The sequence below is a fragment of the Styela clava genome, chromosome 2 (genome assembly GCF_964204865.1).
Source record: "Styela clava chromosome 2, kaStyClav1.hap1.2, whole genome shotgun sequence".
NCBI classification, from domain to species: Eukaryota; Metazoa; Chordata; class Ascidiacea; order Stolidobranchia; family Styelidae; genus Styela; species Styela clava.
In genome coordinates this window covers 13,097,280-13,113,221 of record NC_135251.1, presented here as the reverse complement: position 1 = coordinate 13,113,221, position 15,942 = coordinate 13,097,280, and the positions used below count along the sequence as shown (strand labels likewise).

General features: G+C 36.2%; 1 protein-coding gene across 4 annotated transcripts; it reads left to right on the top strand.

Annotated features, from left to right (window-relative positions):
* The first annotated feature begins 12,657 nt into the window (after positions 1 to 12,657).
* Positions 12,658 to 15,942, top strand: LOC120336133 (uncharacterized). 4 transcript variants are annotated; one of them, XM_078109712.1, is made up of 3 exons: positions 12,658 to 14,117; positions 14,508 to 14,600; positions 15,050 to 15,942. In XM_078109712.1, exons 1-3 carry the CDS (start codon positions 14,057 to 14,059, stop codon positions 15,820 to 15,822), a joined length of 927 nt encoding a protein of 308 aa, XP_077965838.1. In that variant the 5' UTR covers positions 12,658 to 14,056; the 3' UTR covers positions 15,823 to 15,942. The 4 variants fall into 4 exon arrangements, with proteins under 4 accessions (XP_077965838.1, XP_039259670.2, XP_039259671.2 ...); XM_039403736.2 differs by having other exon boundaries at positions 12,662 to 14,117; positions 14,496 to 14,600; XM_039403737.2 differs by having other exon boundaries at positions 14,088 to 14,117; positions 14,496 to 14,600; positions 15,073 to 15,942.

The following is a 15,942-nucleotide window of genomic DNA, read 5'->3' as shown; positions in this document are numbered from 1 at the left end:
GTCTCTATTTTTTCATGGCTGTTTCCTTTGGTGGTTTGATGTGCAGCTGGGTGAGGGAATGGCAGGTAAAATATTCCTGCCATAACCACGGCAGGTGGGCTGTAAAGACAGGGCTGTCCCTTATGGTGACAAATATTGGGTAAGTTGGAACGTTTTTCTTATGGATACAGTTTTGATGGATTTGGGGTTAGGGTTTAAGTAGATATAATTCCACATGATCAATTAAATTCTGGTACATTAATTTGTAAATATACCGTTAATATTAATTACTGAATACTGAAAAGCGCTATGAAACCATGGCAAGAGCTGCCGCGGTTCGTTCGTGGCAGGAGCTGCCATGAAGTGGTAAGAACTGCGCCTCCGTTATTGCCCGCAAGAAATCCTGAGTGGCGTTTCCTGTTTTTTGTCAGCCCATATCTCCACTTCTGATGACCGAATATTAGTAAGTTTATAAATGAGCATTAGTTTATTTCGACATCATATCAATAAAATGATTGATAAAAACAAATAAATAAAAACTGATTATGAAATCAGGAGAGCAAACAAAACCTTAGATAATACGGTTTAAAACGTACAGAATGTATATAAGATGGAAGGTTTTGCTAAGGAGAAGTGGTTCGTGTTCACTCACCTTAAATAATTGAATTATTTCACACACGCTCACACGCACCCGGTATGGTAGTCGTTGCACGCACCCATACATACACACACTCACACAACCATAGCGAAGTTATAAAGTAAAAAGAATCCGATAAATTACATAATGGTCGTAAATATTAAAAAATAAAAATTACTTGCCACACCATATTAAGAATTTTATAATGGTAGCCACTGCCGATTTGATCGATTTTATAAATGGGAGTGAACCAAGGTTCCCTCTAAGCTGCGCAACCGCGCAATTGCGCAGTACCACCAGAACATTTGCGCAGTAAAATCTCATTCTCGCGCAGTTGCAACATTTCGTTTTCAAATCGTGGCTTATATTTCATATGTCATTTTTATTAACGCTCAACTAGAATGCTCGTTTTATGTTTCGCGCGTATTCTGGTAAACACTAGTCATTGTGATGTCACACACCTGTCTGTCACGAATACCTTGATTTTTGTATGCCAGCGTGGGTCGGTTTTTAAAATTTTCATCGCCCGCTCTGAATTTCGTGTTGTCGACCCGGCTAAATCTTGTTATTGTTCGTAGTGTAATCAAACAGATGAAGATATGGGAAAATTGAGAATTTTAATAGGTATCAAATGTTGCAAAGCTGGTGCCCATTGTTTGTTACAGGAAATTAGTTGGTTGCTCGTAGCCGTATGGTTAGGCTAAACCGTAAATATATGGCTAAACTAGTTGGAATTTGAAGAAGGGCTGAGTTTAAGCGAGTGCTAGCACTGTTGGCTCCTAAATCTCTAGATTGGTACACACGTGGCCATGAGCTTATACTGAATGATACCGATGTTATATAGCGATGTTTCGCCAGAAATTACTAAAAAAAAGTTTTAAGCGTTTTCATATTCAGCATATTAACCAAAACCAATAATATACTAGTTTTCTTTATCTGACGTTTGTGTGTGAAATGTCTATTCAGGGATGTAAAGCTAAGAAAATTCATTTTAAAGTGGAATGGCTAAATACAACAGTGAAGTGTTCGACACTAATTTGCAATCTTGATACCGGTATGCATAAGCTAAAACAACTGCTAAACTTTGCAAATTTATTGCTATTCCACGTCAAGGAATGTGATAATCCACAAAGTTTGTCGGGAAGTGGCACCTGTTAGTGCTTTGTAAAAAGAAAATCATGGGAGGAAATAAGAAGTTGATTATTTTGGACGCCATTTGAATAATAAAAAGCACATTGACGCACTAGATGCATTAACGATTAAGCGAAACGTGGAAGCAAGAGGAGGTTGTTCGAACTTTTTCACCACAATACCGACCGCTGAAGAAAGTGAAGTTTTGAAAACCCCATCAAGTGAAATGAAGCCTCACATAGATAGTGTTCCACCACGTTTTAAGCTGAATTCATCAATATTGTCCCGCAAATTAATAAATAGTCGCATGTCAACATACACGAAATTGCCACATTCATGGTGAAGCAAAAATTATGGCTTCGAATTTTTGATAAGCATAGACTTTGTCGCCAGGGAAAAAAATCATCCAAAGCATAAGACAAGCAAAATTTTATACTCTGATTTTGATGAAAGCAATGATATTTCAACAACAAAAATTTCGAGATTGAACATCAAGTATTGTAATAAACACAACAAACACGGACAAAATGTATAAACCTTGGAAAGGCACGAAAACGAAAAAAAAGCTATTTGAGTTAAACGTGTGCTTTGCTCGCATTTCGATGATATATAATAAGCTACTATTACTACATTTCACAAAGTTTGCAAATAATTTAGGATTCTGCTCAGCCTCAAAATAGTCTTGCTCAGTAAAACAATATTTGCGCAGTGTGAACAGTAAAGCAGTGTTAACTCTAAGAAAATTATGAGTGCGAAAGTGCTTCGCAGTCGAAAAAAAAAGTGCGAAAGTGCTTTTTCTGATTTTAACTAGTTAGGTGCCCTAGCTTTCGTTTAAACTCATTTCAAACAGCATAGATACTCGAAAAAGCCGCTCCTCCCGTTAATATTGTGAATTGAAGTCTTTCCGTTAACGGAGTTTCGTTTAAACCCTTGTTAAAAACAAGGGAATTCATCAAAGGACACCTGATAAGCACACTTGTCGGGAATAAAAGTTTCGTGCAATCAACCACCAGCGTCAGTAACGAAGCGCACTCCCGCCTGAACAGACAAGTCTTGCAAACTTGTTTCTTCCATCTAACAGACACCGATTGATACATGCAGATATTAGTTACTACCGGCCATAGCTAGGGAGGGGGATCATTTGTACAAAACCCAGGCAAAATGACATCCCCATGACCCATCACCAATATCGCTTTAGTATAACACGCTTCCTCGTCCGAAAGAATATGCTTGAAAGTAGTCCGCCCTCTTCCCTTTTAAGAGATTGGTTAACGTCATGTTTCTCCGGCCAGTTTTTCTTTGGGAAATAACGCAAGATCACCATGAAAGTACCGCTGTTTTTATAGATAGAGTGACCTACTTTCTATTGAAGATTTTTTTTCCGAAATATTATGCAAGATCACTTTGAAATCCCTTTCATGAGCTAGCTTGGCCTAATTTATATTATACTGTCTCATGGATTACGCTAAGACGTGTAATTTTCAAATATCGACTTGCATTGGTTTGCGTGCCAGTTAGTTCAAATCGGGTAGAAAACATCATATACTCGTATTTGCAAATTTTTTAGAAATGCCATGTACTTCCAGCATTTATAAATAACGCTCTCTCTAATGCTGCAGACCTAGTATGAAATATTCGCATCTCAACGACACTTTCAATTACACTAATAGTAATGATGACACCAAAGAGTTTTCCTTTGCGAAGGTACAGGAAATACAACAGGGTGATTCTTAAAAAAAACATGAATGTAAAAAATAAACGAATGACATGATAGTGGTTCCCAAATAATTTTGAGTGTGACGCGAAATACCAATCCATTTGATAAATCTTTTTTAGTCGACCACGTGAACGCCGAAATCCTGGAAATTAAAGTTGAAAGAGAAGTACGCATTCTCACATAAATAATCGCGATATATAATCGTTCATGTGCACAAATCTCACATGTAGCATCGGTTAGTTGTGCATGAAATGTAAAACTCTTATGTGTGTGCGTTTCAATTTCAATAAAATCAAATTCGTTTTTCCATGCACCATTACTTGTAATTTTAATATTAATTGCGTTCCGAGTTTGTAAAGTTTAGAAACCTCTTGTATATACCATTACCACTATTTTGATTGGCTCAAGAAAGATAACACGTAACCGCTTTTCGGCAACATGGTATTCGTTTTATATCTGCTTTGAACAGAGAAAAAAACATGTGCCCTCTCAGTCATCTGATCACAATCAAAAATCCGTATTCATTTTTTTCGCGATTTCGGCAATCGTTATTATTAAGGGTTTTCGTCGACTGAAAAATAAACATCGTTCTGTTAATAATATATTTCAGGCCATGTTCTTTATATCCTGCCATAATTAGCAAATCTTTATTAAGCAACCCATGATTATAAAATAGCTTTGCTTATCATTTGCTGCTGAATCTTGTGCTATCGCTTGTCAATTATAGCAGAGACGTAAGGAACATATTTAAAATTTTTCATTTTATACAGAAATTAGCGACGTTATCAGCGCCAACTAACAGAAAATAACTTATCATAAAACACAATTAAAATTCAGTCGGTAATAAATGGCGCTAAGGTGATGCCATACAGAACAAAAAGATTTGGTCGCGAGAGTTACCTTAGATGACTGTATAACGATGTTGTTTTATAAGCGGAAGGTAGAATAATCAAATTTAATAAAAAACAAACGGGGGTTACGACACCCGTAACACATCAAGTTCATTAGACATCTCTACAGACTTCTAAGTTGGTTACTCGATTACACTATACTATCAATATTACACTTATTACACCTGTTTGAGTATTCCGGACAATTTCGAATTTGAAATAAACGAAAACTCAACATATCATAATTAATACACAAAAGTAAAATAAACATTCATCGAAAAAGTTATTATTTAAGAACAACAACATAATCGTATAATTCCGCCCAAACCCCTATGTTCGCAAGTGAGATGATAAATAAATACTTTCCGTGTATTCGATAAATCAACTTCTGCAAACAGTCTTGGTGCAAAATATTTCCATCCAGTGATATGCTTACAAATATTCTCTGCGTTAATATCATAACCTCGCCTATAGGACTGGGCAAAATATTCGTATCGTTTCAATTCCATACTTTGCGCCAAAAAAGGTACCAACAAAGCTTTCTAATTTTAGAAGAGTCAAAATAAATAGACTATTCGAAATAAATATCCCAGATTTCAAACTCCGTATATTGGCAGCATGAATTAGCCGTTTCATGTAGGAGCTGCACATACAATTGATTGTCGAAAATTAAAAGTTAAATTGACGTTCCGAGAGCCCACACATGGTATAACATGTACAGGCTATAACCAGAAAAAATGACAAGTCATAATCCTTTTAATGTGCTTTCAATTAGCTCGTTAGTGATCCCTCCCATCCTTGGCCAAGTAATGTTTCGAAAATGTGAACCTTCCACTCAGCCATGCATGGCGGGTGGAGTGTTGAAATCGTGAACAAGAGTATAACGTAAAATCAATCGTGAATTTCGATGTAACAACGCACACTGTCTCCGTCATGAATTGCGCCTATTAACATCGGAAATGATTAAATTCGTTATATTCGTATTTTTGCACCAATAATTAGGGCGTGATTAGCAAAATGGTGAATTTGCAAATTCCGTAAATAAAATTGTAACATTTTAGCTATAATTATCACCGGGCAGGGGCGCAGCCAGGATTTTTTCAACGGGAGATTAGGGGGAAGGTAAAACATTACACCAAAACTGCAATTCGCGACGACGTAATGCGTTTATAACTAAAATGTAAGGTCGTTCACGGCGAAATTTCGCAGTTACGTGTAGCCCGCCTCTCTTTGCCCAACGGTCCGAAGTCCTATTTTAAAACATCGACCATTTATCCGTAGTCAGCGGGCATCCGCATCTAGAAATGAAACATTAAAAATCGCGAAAATTAAATTTGGAGAGATCTATAACTCGCTGATGTCAGTAGTGTCATCATGGTTTATATGTACAAAAACAGGCTCGCATGTAGCGACGATCAAAATCATGAAAATGTGAAACTATTACTTGAAAATTATTGTTAATGAAGTTAAATTTTTATTGCCATTCAATGATTATTTCATAATTTTGTCATAATCGAAGGATGCAGTAAATTTTTTGTCGCCGCGGTGTTGTTAAACTATATTAAAGCATGTTTTTATTCACTAGCAAATATTAATTCTCACGTAACGGCGGGCATCGTAGTTTGGTTTTTATATTTCGGATAGAATTGTGAATTCACATTGGCGAAGATTTTAAAGACAACTATTAATGAGCGCATTCACAACGAAAATTGATTTTGTTCTGATTTTTATCTTCTGTGTAGGATTTGTATCAGTTCGTAAATTACGGTCCCCAGTTTAAGCGAACAATAATATTATAACTGACCCCGGGATGCGATATTTGTGAAGCAGATAGTTGACATTTCTATGCTTTTAATTTTAGATCGTGTCCGTGTTACTTTCGTATTAAATAATAATTGAAAAACTCCGCAAATTGGTTATCTCTTGAGTACTCAGTGTTAGGTATTTACGTAACTCAGCTTTGGGTTAAAACACTGATAGTAACTAAACACGTGAATAAATCGGCAATAATTGCATTTCGACACAGTCAAAATAATATTTCTCACCAATATCTCATGAAAGTTCCATAAAATACATTATTCACTTGTCTTACTTATCGACGTTTCTAAATTTACAAAAACGATGTTGACACGCTTCATACAAAATCGTTTCAAATTTATTGTTTCTACATGTTAGCGATAGCCGTATGGTTAATTCTTACCCGTAACTCGTTGTGAAGTAATGTTAATAAATTGTGTTTTGCTTTCCAATGCGCGGTTAACCGCGGTTAAATTCGTTTCATGGTGAGGAAGGAAAATACGCTTTCCGGAATTGCAATCAACAATTACACATTTTTTATTTATCATTATCAGCGCCGAATAAAAAAGATAACATATCGTGAAGACGAAAAAAGTCGTTGAAACTTGAGTTGAATTAGTTGCAATTAGCGCCTGATTAGGCACCAGAGCACTCGAGCCCAATATTTTTAGCATTAGTCGCATATGTAAAATATCCTTAAAGAAGTGCTGTTTATTAAAGTCATCTCGTCTTATGGCCACGCAGAAATGCCTTCATTGCCGAATTATTTAATCACAATTTTAAATCAACATTCAGGATTGGCACAATCTCAGATTTGCAAGGTTTATCTGTAAATTAATACAGACACCATAAAAAAATTATAAAAGTTAATTATCGTCTTAAATATCTGCATTCCGGCATCGATATTAATAATACCATTCGCTTAAAATTGGGACAGTAAATTTACAAACGTTGATATGTAATATCAAGTCAACGCAAATGTTTATTTTGGTTTTGAAATTTGTCGTTAATGCCCTTAACAGCTGTTGCCGATGTGAACGCACGCGTAAGCCTGGATTGCCAAACCCAGGATATAGTCGTCAAAACGATTGGGTGACAAAAACAATTAGCTATTATAACGAAATTAACCAGTAGAAAAGGCTTCCTTGCTAATTTTTCGACCGACGTTCTAGACTCCTGCTGTGCATAAAAAATATTCCTTATTCGTTAAAAATATTCAATTCGAAAAAATATTCGATTTTGCCCACCCCTACTCGCATATTAATGAGGGAATAGTTTAGATTGATTTTTGACCCTGGTCTGAGTTTGATTTATCGTGAATGACTAGACTAGCTAATACTGAATATCGCAAAATTCCGCGAAACGCCATTTGCTTTTAACATTCGTGGTTACAATAAAATGGCTGTTAAATGTTAATACGACGACGTTTGTATTTTGTCAATTTGGCGATTTTGCAAATCTGTGAGATGCTGCTAAAAGTTTCTTCTAATTTAACAAACAATGGCCCAAGTTTACATTCCATTACTAAACAATGTCGTGTCGAGTATCAGAAATTTCTGAATGGCTCCAGTGAATTCACTAAGAAGAGAACACAGACCTGTCAAACCAGTACTAGAGAATCGTGTACTTTGGTCACAATTCATCGATGTCATTGACAGTCACATGACCACTCTCGTTTAGAGAAACGCACTGCCTTGCATTCGGACATCTGGTTTCAAAGACGCCGCCGAGCGTTTTCGCGGTGGAAGCGGAATCAGTGTGCTTGTATAATAATCATATTATAAACAAGAATTTTGCCATTAATGCAAAAGCTTTATCTTCCATGTCTTCACCACATAGGTTAGAATTCTGGTAAATATCGTTATGATATGCAGAATTGAGTTACAAAAGTACTAGTATGTTACTTATTTGTCAACTTAATACGCACACAAAAATATTTGTCAACTTTGAATTTTTATTCCATTCAAAATCGAAAAAAAGTGCTATTTCTCTTCAAAATCGGAAAAAAGTGCTATTTCGCAGTCCCTAAAAAAAGTTGCGAAAGTGCTTCGCAATTTTCGCAAAAAAGTGCGCTAATAGTGAACACTGCAGTAAAGATTAACTTTTATTAAAAAGATGTTGCCAAGCTGATTATACTTGGAGTCAAATGCAAAAAATAGGTGAGCCTCTCTTTTTATTCGGTAGGCGGCTTGGCGTTCTGGGTTCGTGAAATGTGGCAGGCTATTTGCCAGTTGCTCAAGTAAACTTATTTTCAGCCCATCATTAGATTCCGAATCATTATTGGACACGAAGTGGACATAACGATCGTTTCAAAATTTTGTTGTCATTGTTATTTGTCTCCGTCTCCATTTTTAAAAAAATCGCTTTTCTCTTTGAATACTGGACTAATTGCTTTGAAATTTTCAGTGGTTAAAGATAAAATTTTTCTCCAGAAGGCTAATACTTTTTTTTTCGCTATGACGTCATCAAAATTATTGCCATTGGGTGGCGCTATTTGAGCATAGCTGTCTTGTATTTATATGTCCTTTGTTTTCAGCGTTTGTCTTCCCATTCGATTGTATTTAAATCCATGGTGTGGCAGATGTTTATTAGATTTTGCCAGTGACTGTCTATTCGGATTGCGTGATGGTTCCGATCAGTGGCGTAGCATCCACCCCCGCGGTCGCGGGAGGGCCCACAGCGCAAAGGGGCCCAAGCGGTTAGAATTTAGAAATTTAAGCCGCAAAACCAAAAGCTGCATTGCAAAACCAGTAATGCACATTCTATAACGTTGATGTTAGTTCTGGTTAAACCGTTTTGTTACGTAACTATGCCAGGTAATCGTCGATTTTCGGCGTGTTGTGGTTTGATCGCACCGGCAAAATTACGAAGGCTGTCAGAATGATGTCGAAAGCAAAACCTGCAGAAAAATGGCAGAAGAGGAAGCACGTATGAAAAAACCAAGATAAACGTCAAATTTTAGGTTACCATTACCTTTTAATAGAGACATGTATGTCCGAGAGTTTTTAAAGTCATTTCCACGAAATATTTTTGCGGGGTGGGGGGCACGAGAGTCTTGCTACGCCACTGGTTCCGATTAATTCTTAATTCTTTGAATGATATTCGATTTGTCGTACCTTTTCCAGAATTTCAACCGCGCCGCTCCGCAATTTGTTTTCTCAAGGGACCTCTTTGTTCTCACATACAATTAAAATTTATGACTTCTCCAAATTCAGAGAATGACCCGATGCGCGCTGGAAGATCATTAACATTTCAAAAACTAGGACAATTGTGCGGACTCGGTGATAAGACTAGTGTAATTGACAAATCGTTCCCTTCCCCGAAATCTGACTCACTTTTCAAAATAGCTTTATCCGTGCTTCCGCTAACAGGGCCATCAGTGGCCTAACAAGTAGCAAATTTTTGAGCTACCTATTATGGTATTGATTACCATTTGCAATTGCAGCCTACATTTAAATGGCCTGGCAAATGATGTAAATAAGTGTCTTTCGAAGATTTCAAACATTTCTGTCATCATTTACACTCACTGAAGCTATACGTTTGTTTCATATTGAAATATAGCCATAATAATATATATGTCACGAATGCCGCCAACCATATTAGCTTGTTTAGTCGACGTACGCTTCAATCATCTCATTGGCATACTCGAGCAGTATAAAACCCGAGAGTTTGCATAACCACAAGTAAACCGGGTTCAGTGAGACGATCGGCGGTTAGTTTGGGTGAAGGTTAGTATTGGGCGGTTGGTCAAGGTTAGGTAAGTTGAGTGAGCTAGGGTAGTTGGTAGAGGATGAAAACGCATGGGCAAGATGGGGCAGTGGAACGAGGCTAGGAAGTTTGAGGGAGATAGGGCAGTGGGTCAAGGAGAGGGAAGATAGGTAGTGCATGGAGGATAGGAAGGTTGAGGAGATGGGGCAGTGGGTCGGAAAGGAGAAAAGAATAGGGCAGTGGGTCGAGTACAGAAAGGTTGCAGTTCTTGCGGTCGCTCAGACACTTCTGTCAATCATACAGATATTCAAGTAAGGTTGTAAACATTGCCTCGTTTTCGTAGGTTCCCCGGGAATCTTAACTTTAGTTGCAGTTGTCATAAATAAGGTTCGCAGACTAGGCTAAAATTAGCTATTATTATTTTTGGACAATTCTAATACAAATTTTGTTTTCAAACATGTAAACCAGTTTAGAAGAACTAACACTCCAAGATACTCTCAAAAATAGGCGTAACTTTTTTCCAAAAGTAAAGTATAAAGAGTAATTTTCTGGGTCTATACCTTATCAATATAATATTTTCCATGCTTATTCCGAAAAGGGTTTTCAAGTTCCGGCGTGTGCCGACAGATTGAACGCTTTAAAAACACCATTTTATTTAAAATTAATGAAACAGCTGGTATTAAAAAGTAATGGCAACTGATTTTAACGTCGTCTATCCTAGCAATTTATTTTATTTATACCTATATTTTGGGAATATAATCAAAACCTAAAACTACATAATCGAGGCAAGGTTTACTTACAATCGCGCTTGAAAATTTGTCTGAGTAAAAAAAGTGCCTGGTCTGCTGGATAAATTTCAATTGTTACGTGAAGACGAACTTTATGAAAATGCCATTTTAGAAAAAAACACAACTCGTGGAAAGCGTATGCGAGCGTGCTGTAAATATAATACATATTCACAAATTAGTTGCTTTCTGGTTGTTACGATTTTTCCAGCGAATAGGCGATATCCATCCTAGCCGCGCGCTGTAGCATATCTCCAGTTTTTATATTGCTTCGATTGATATTAAATTGTTCAGTCTGGTTGTCATTTTATTAAAGTATATAGACTAGGTACCACAAAAAAATCTATATATATGGTAGGATGCTCAGCACCGAATTATACCGTAAAATATGAGAAGGTAAAAGAATGTTCAGGTTTCCCACAGATCCCACAATCCTTTTGTTTCTATACTCACTGTTCACATTGTTCTACTTTCATTTAGGTTGTCCTTCGCTCGGCAAACCGTCGTATCGGCTTTCCTCTCCCCTCGGGAAAATATATAAATCCTGCCCTCATATTTTGACCCAATCATGTCCATTGCTTCAACATTGTTGTGGTGAGCTTGGGAGAAAAATTATTTGCTTTGTGTAAAGAAGATGCGGTGATATTATGCATAAAACTTTGAGTTATTATTCAACAAATGCACAGGATTATAGTTGGTGGTGGGTCGCCTAAAACACTCAAATCGTGTTGCACACAAAACAGATACTACCGAGGGCGACAAAAGGTATAGGATGTGATGTCACGATTTCTGAAACTATTATTTTAGAGCCGTCGTAACTAGTTTTTACTAATATTTGGGTCACAACTAATATCTGACATCGTTGGAGAATATCTATTTTTGACGTCGTATCGTGGCAACATATTTTTATTATCGTGATCCTGATTTCTAACATAAATTACACACAGGTGCAATCCTGGCGAAACGGCGACTAAAATTTATAATATCGTGTAACAGGACCTAAACAAAGCAGATATATATCGATCCTTCATTAACTCCTGTTGATCCACAAAAACCTGCTACTCATTTAGACTTCGGACAACATGCAACTGTTGATTTATTTTGATAATTCAATCGCGATAAATATATATACACATTACAATTTTAAAATACTGAAAACAAAAGATTCCTAAAATAGGATTCTTACAGAACTGCATGGATAAAACCAAGTGTAAATATGAGGATAAATCAGAATAACATATAAATTCTCTTTTCACGAAATAGTGAGTATATTTATGAGATTTCGTCTAAAATCTTAAAGGTTACTTACTAATGTTAACGTGAATAAATCACGAATAGATGAAATTTTAGAAAATATTCCCGAACAAGTTTTCCTTTTTAAATTTAGCATGTGGATTGGCGGAATCGCTGACGTCGTTCACCTTTTAAGTTTTGAATGTTTTGGCAATGGCGATAAAATGTAAAAAAAACTACGAGGGATGGCGATGTGTTTAGAATGGTGAATGAATTTTTGAACTGAAAGAAAAAAGTACCCTTGATTTGCATAATTGGTATGCTCCGGTCATGCCATGAAACAGATTTGGACTTGCCGCTTTAGTCAGAAATCTCGTCATGTAACTGTTACTCATTGCATGCTACATGAGCTTTTTCAGCAGCGGAAATTTTGCCAGTCTAGGAAAGTTTGTCAAAATCCGAGTTATAAATCATTTTCAAAGTTGTCCGTCACGAACTAAGATTAGATCATGAGGTGCTTTTGTATCGTTCAACAATGCTATAATTTTATTACATTGTAGTCCAACACTACTGCTCAAAAATATCAGCGTAGGTCAGCTTCAAAAAGTTAATCCAAACTGACTATGCTGGGTATCTAACAGTGATAACCAGAGTTCCTATATATATATATCTATAAAGTCTATTTTCATTTGTGGTCTCCTGTAATTGTCAAATTTGAGAATCGCACAAAGATTGATAACGTGATGAAACATCTTCTTATATTAATATGAACTCTTCGAAACGCGTGGTTTGAGATTGGGATCATTTCCGGGCATTGACGCTACTACATTTCATGAATTGATGGACTGAAACTGAGTCACATGACGAAAATGAAACCGAACGTTCATTTACTACAGCCTGTAAGCGGTACGTTGGTAGGGGATAACTTATTGCTATTTTGAGCGGTTTGTGGGATTATAGACAGCTGGTAGTTCGACAGCAGATACCGTAAAGTGATAAAAATAGCAGTTGTTTAAAAAGTTATTCAAAGTTACTTTGGGTCAACAGGGTATTTGCCGTCTTTATTCCGCTATCCGATAATGTAATGAAGTCTGGTTATATTAAATTTCTTTTTTCGAAACAAACAAAACGATTTACAGTCGCTTGCTTTTAGTCATTTTCTTTGTATGCATTGGGAACGCGTGAGATGAACCTATTAACGCATTAATTTCGAACAGGTAATTGTGTCCATACCTACTGATCGTAGTTTCAACAAGTGAACCTTTATCCCCCGCAGTGTGCGCTTCAATGTGACCATTTCTAAATATATATTTAATGAATGGGTTATATTCGATATACAGATTACTAAATTTTAACACTTGAAATATATATAAATATTTCAATATGTTCATCTTTTAATAATAGAACCAACGCAAACCATGTCGAAACATATTTCATTGTAAATAATAACTTTTGACTGCCGTCTGTTGGTATTTGTCGCTTTCACCGAAACCGGCAAAGGCTGGTAAAACATAATATATATACGATATTATAGTGTTGCGAAATTGAGCTAGCAAAACTGATTTAGCCGAATAGGAATTGCGGAAATAAAGAAGATACGCGATGACCTGACGCAATGGCAGCCAAATGGTGGAGATGTAGCGTGACAAGTTGGTTGCCACAAGGTGGGCAAAATTAGTATTAAGCTAAATTGATAGCATTTCCGTATGCATATGCCATATTACATGAATTGAGAACTAGCAGATAATGAGTCACATGACGTAGTTCAGGTTGCGTCACATTGAAAATTGCTATATATTAGAACCGTCAACATAGCACAAAAATCATTAGTGAAGTTGGGGTCTGCGGACTCAGAACGAATTTTGTGTTCCACTGAAACGAAAATTTCCGTGAAACTGAAATTTCTCACGTTCTTTCGTGAAAATTCATTCCCACAGCAGGGTATTTCCTTGACCAGGGAAATACTATACGTATCGGTAGTACCGGGCTTGAGGATTTACGACATCGAAAAGAATTATCTCTACATTTAAATCCTTATTCTTGGATTGGCGTAATTACTGTGATTGGATATTTCTTTGATTTATTGTAAATTGAATACGTTTTTGTATTTTCTGTTCAATTTTTCTCATTTAACTGAGAAGTGTGTTACAAACAAGCGTTGCACTGAACTTTTCATATTATGCAAAATAATGTCAGAGCGCAAAAAGAAGTTTTACGATGGTGCAAAGGAATTAAAAAAGGTACATATTTACAAATATTTTGCATAGCTATATAAAAGGTCAAAACAATCGTCGAATTTGAGGTTTACATCTCATAAGCTACTTATTTCACTATCACGTAATTTCGTATGAATAAAATCAAATTATTGTGAAATTGATTGTAAAAAGAACTGGCGTTTATTCTATTAAACTATTTGGTAGTTGGACCTTCCTTTACAGCAAGGAAATCGTTATATTAATGTTTGAAAGTAGACAGAAAAACGTGTAAAGAATCATTTTCTTTTACTACAAAATGCCGTAAACAAAAATTCTTGTAATAATTCTTTTTATTCTTTATTCGTTTATGTACGGCATGTTTATTCGTTAATAATTCGCCTTGCAATAATTCGTTTTAAATAGTTCCTGCATCAGATCCGTCATATGAACCTAACGACGATGACGCAATGAGGAAACTATCGTTGAATGAAACCGAAGTCGAAAAGCAATATAATTCTGTTAATGAAGGTACGAACTTCGTATGATGCATCTTTAGATTTGTATGCTATATTTATTCAGTATGGGGTCAAAAACAAGATTTTGTACTCCCGTAGTGTGTGTACCAGGTCATGGTTAGGCCATAATTTTATTCTGATTTTCCTTATTTAAGTTCTATTACGAGTTCGGGGACTGTTTGTGTTAACCGAGTGAATATACCCCCTGTCCATAGGTTTGAGTCCCTTTACACAACTTGATGTAAAATAGGCGACCAAAAGTTACCTCCATATTGGTACACATATTACTGGAGTGCCCAAGATTTTAATTGAGAGCAAAAAAGTCAAATGCAAAATATCTTTGACTTTAACGCCCTTGGAAAATATGTAACTCCTTCTAAGGTTAAAATAAAAGCACATTATTTTCTCATGGCACCCAAAATATGACGTAATTAATGATCTATTTCAATAAACATTGTTTAGAAAGAGCGCGTCTTTTCATACAGATGTTCGAATTTCATAAAGCTATTATTCTCCTGGAAGAAATGCCTCCTAGCCTAGGCCAGCGACTGATGCTGATAGAATGTTACTTTGAAGTCGAAAGAGAAGACGAAGCGAAACATTGTATAAAAAGTTTAATAGCTTTGATGACGTCACCACCACGACCAAATGTCGATGATGTCACAGAACTTATTGATGGGTATATGATTACTTCATATAATATTCGCGCTTTAGTGTTATTGCAGTGCATCTGCCATCTCCTCCTGTTAGAAACGACTGCACATGAAGTGGTGGTAGCTGCTATTGAAAATTGTTCATATAAAACTTACTGCATATTTGAAAGTTTGATTGAACAAGGTGGTTGTATGCATGAATTAACTATGAAATGGGGACCCATGTTACTTCAAGACATTTTGAAATTACTGCGTTGTGTGAATATCGCAGATATAGACATACGGCTTGAGCATGAGGCCAGATGTCTTAACAACTTGGGTCTTTTATATCGTTGTTGTAAAGATTATGAAACATCTGCGATGTCATTCAAAGAAGGTGCCCAAGTCTTATCACAACTGAAATTTCACAAAGCGACAACATACAAGATTCTTGGAGATCTTCTGAAAAACATGGGTCTGGTGCTACATGAAACTAACAATCTTTGCGCAGCGGAAGAGGCCTATTTAAAGTCATTGGACGCATACGGAAAAGCAGAAAGAATGGAAAGGGAAGAGAGACGTATGAAAGTTAAAACTATATAAATGCTATACTTTAATTTGTCAAATTTCAGCATTGTTCATGTATGCAAAAATAGAGAATCGCCTATTCATATTTATTATGGTATTCGTACAAGTTGAGACAATAAAATTACCTCTATGCAA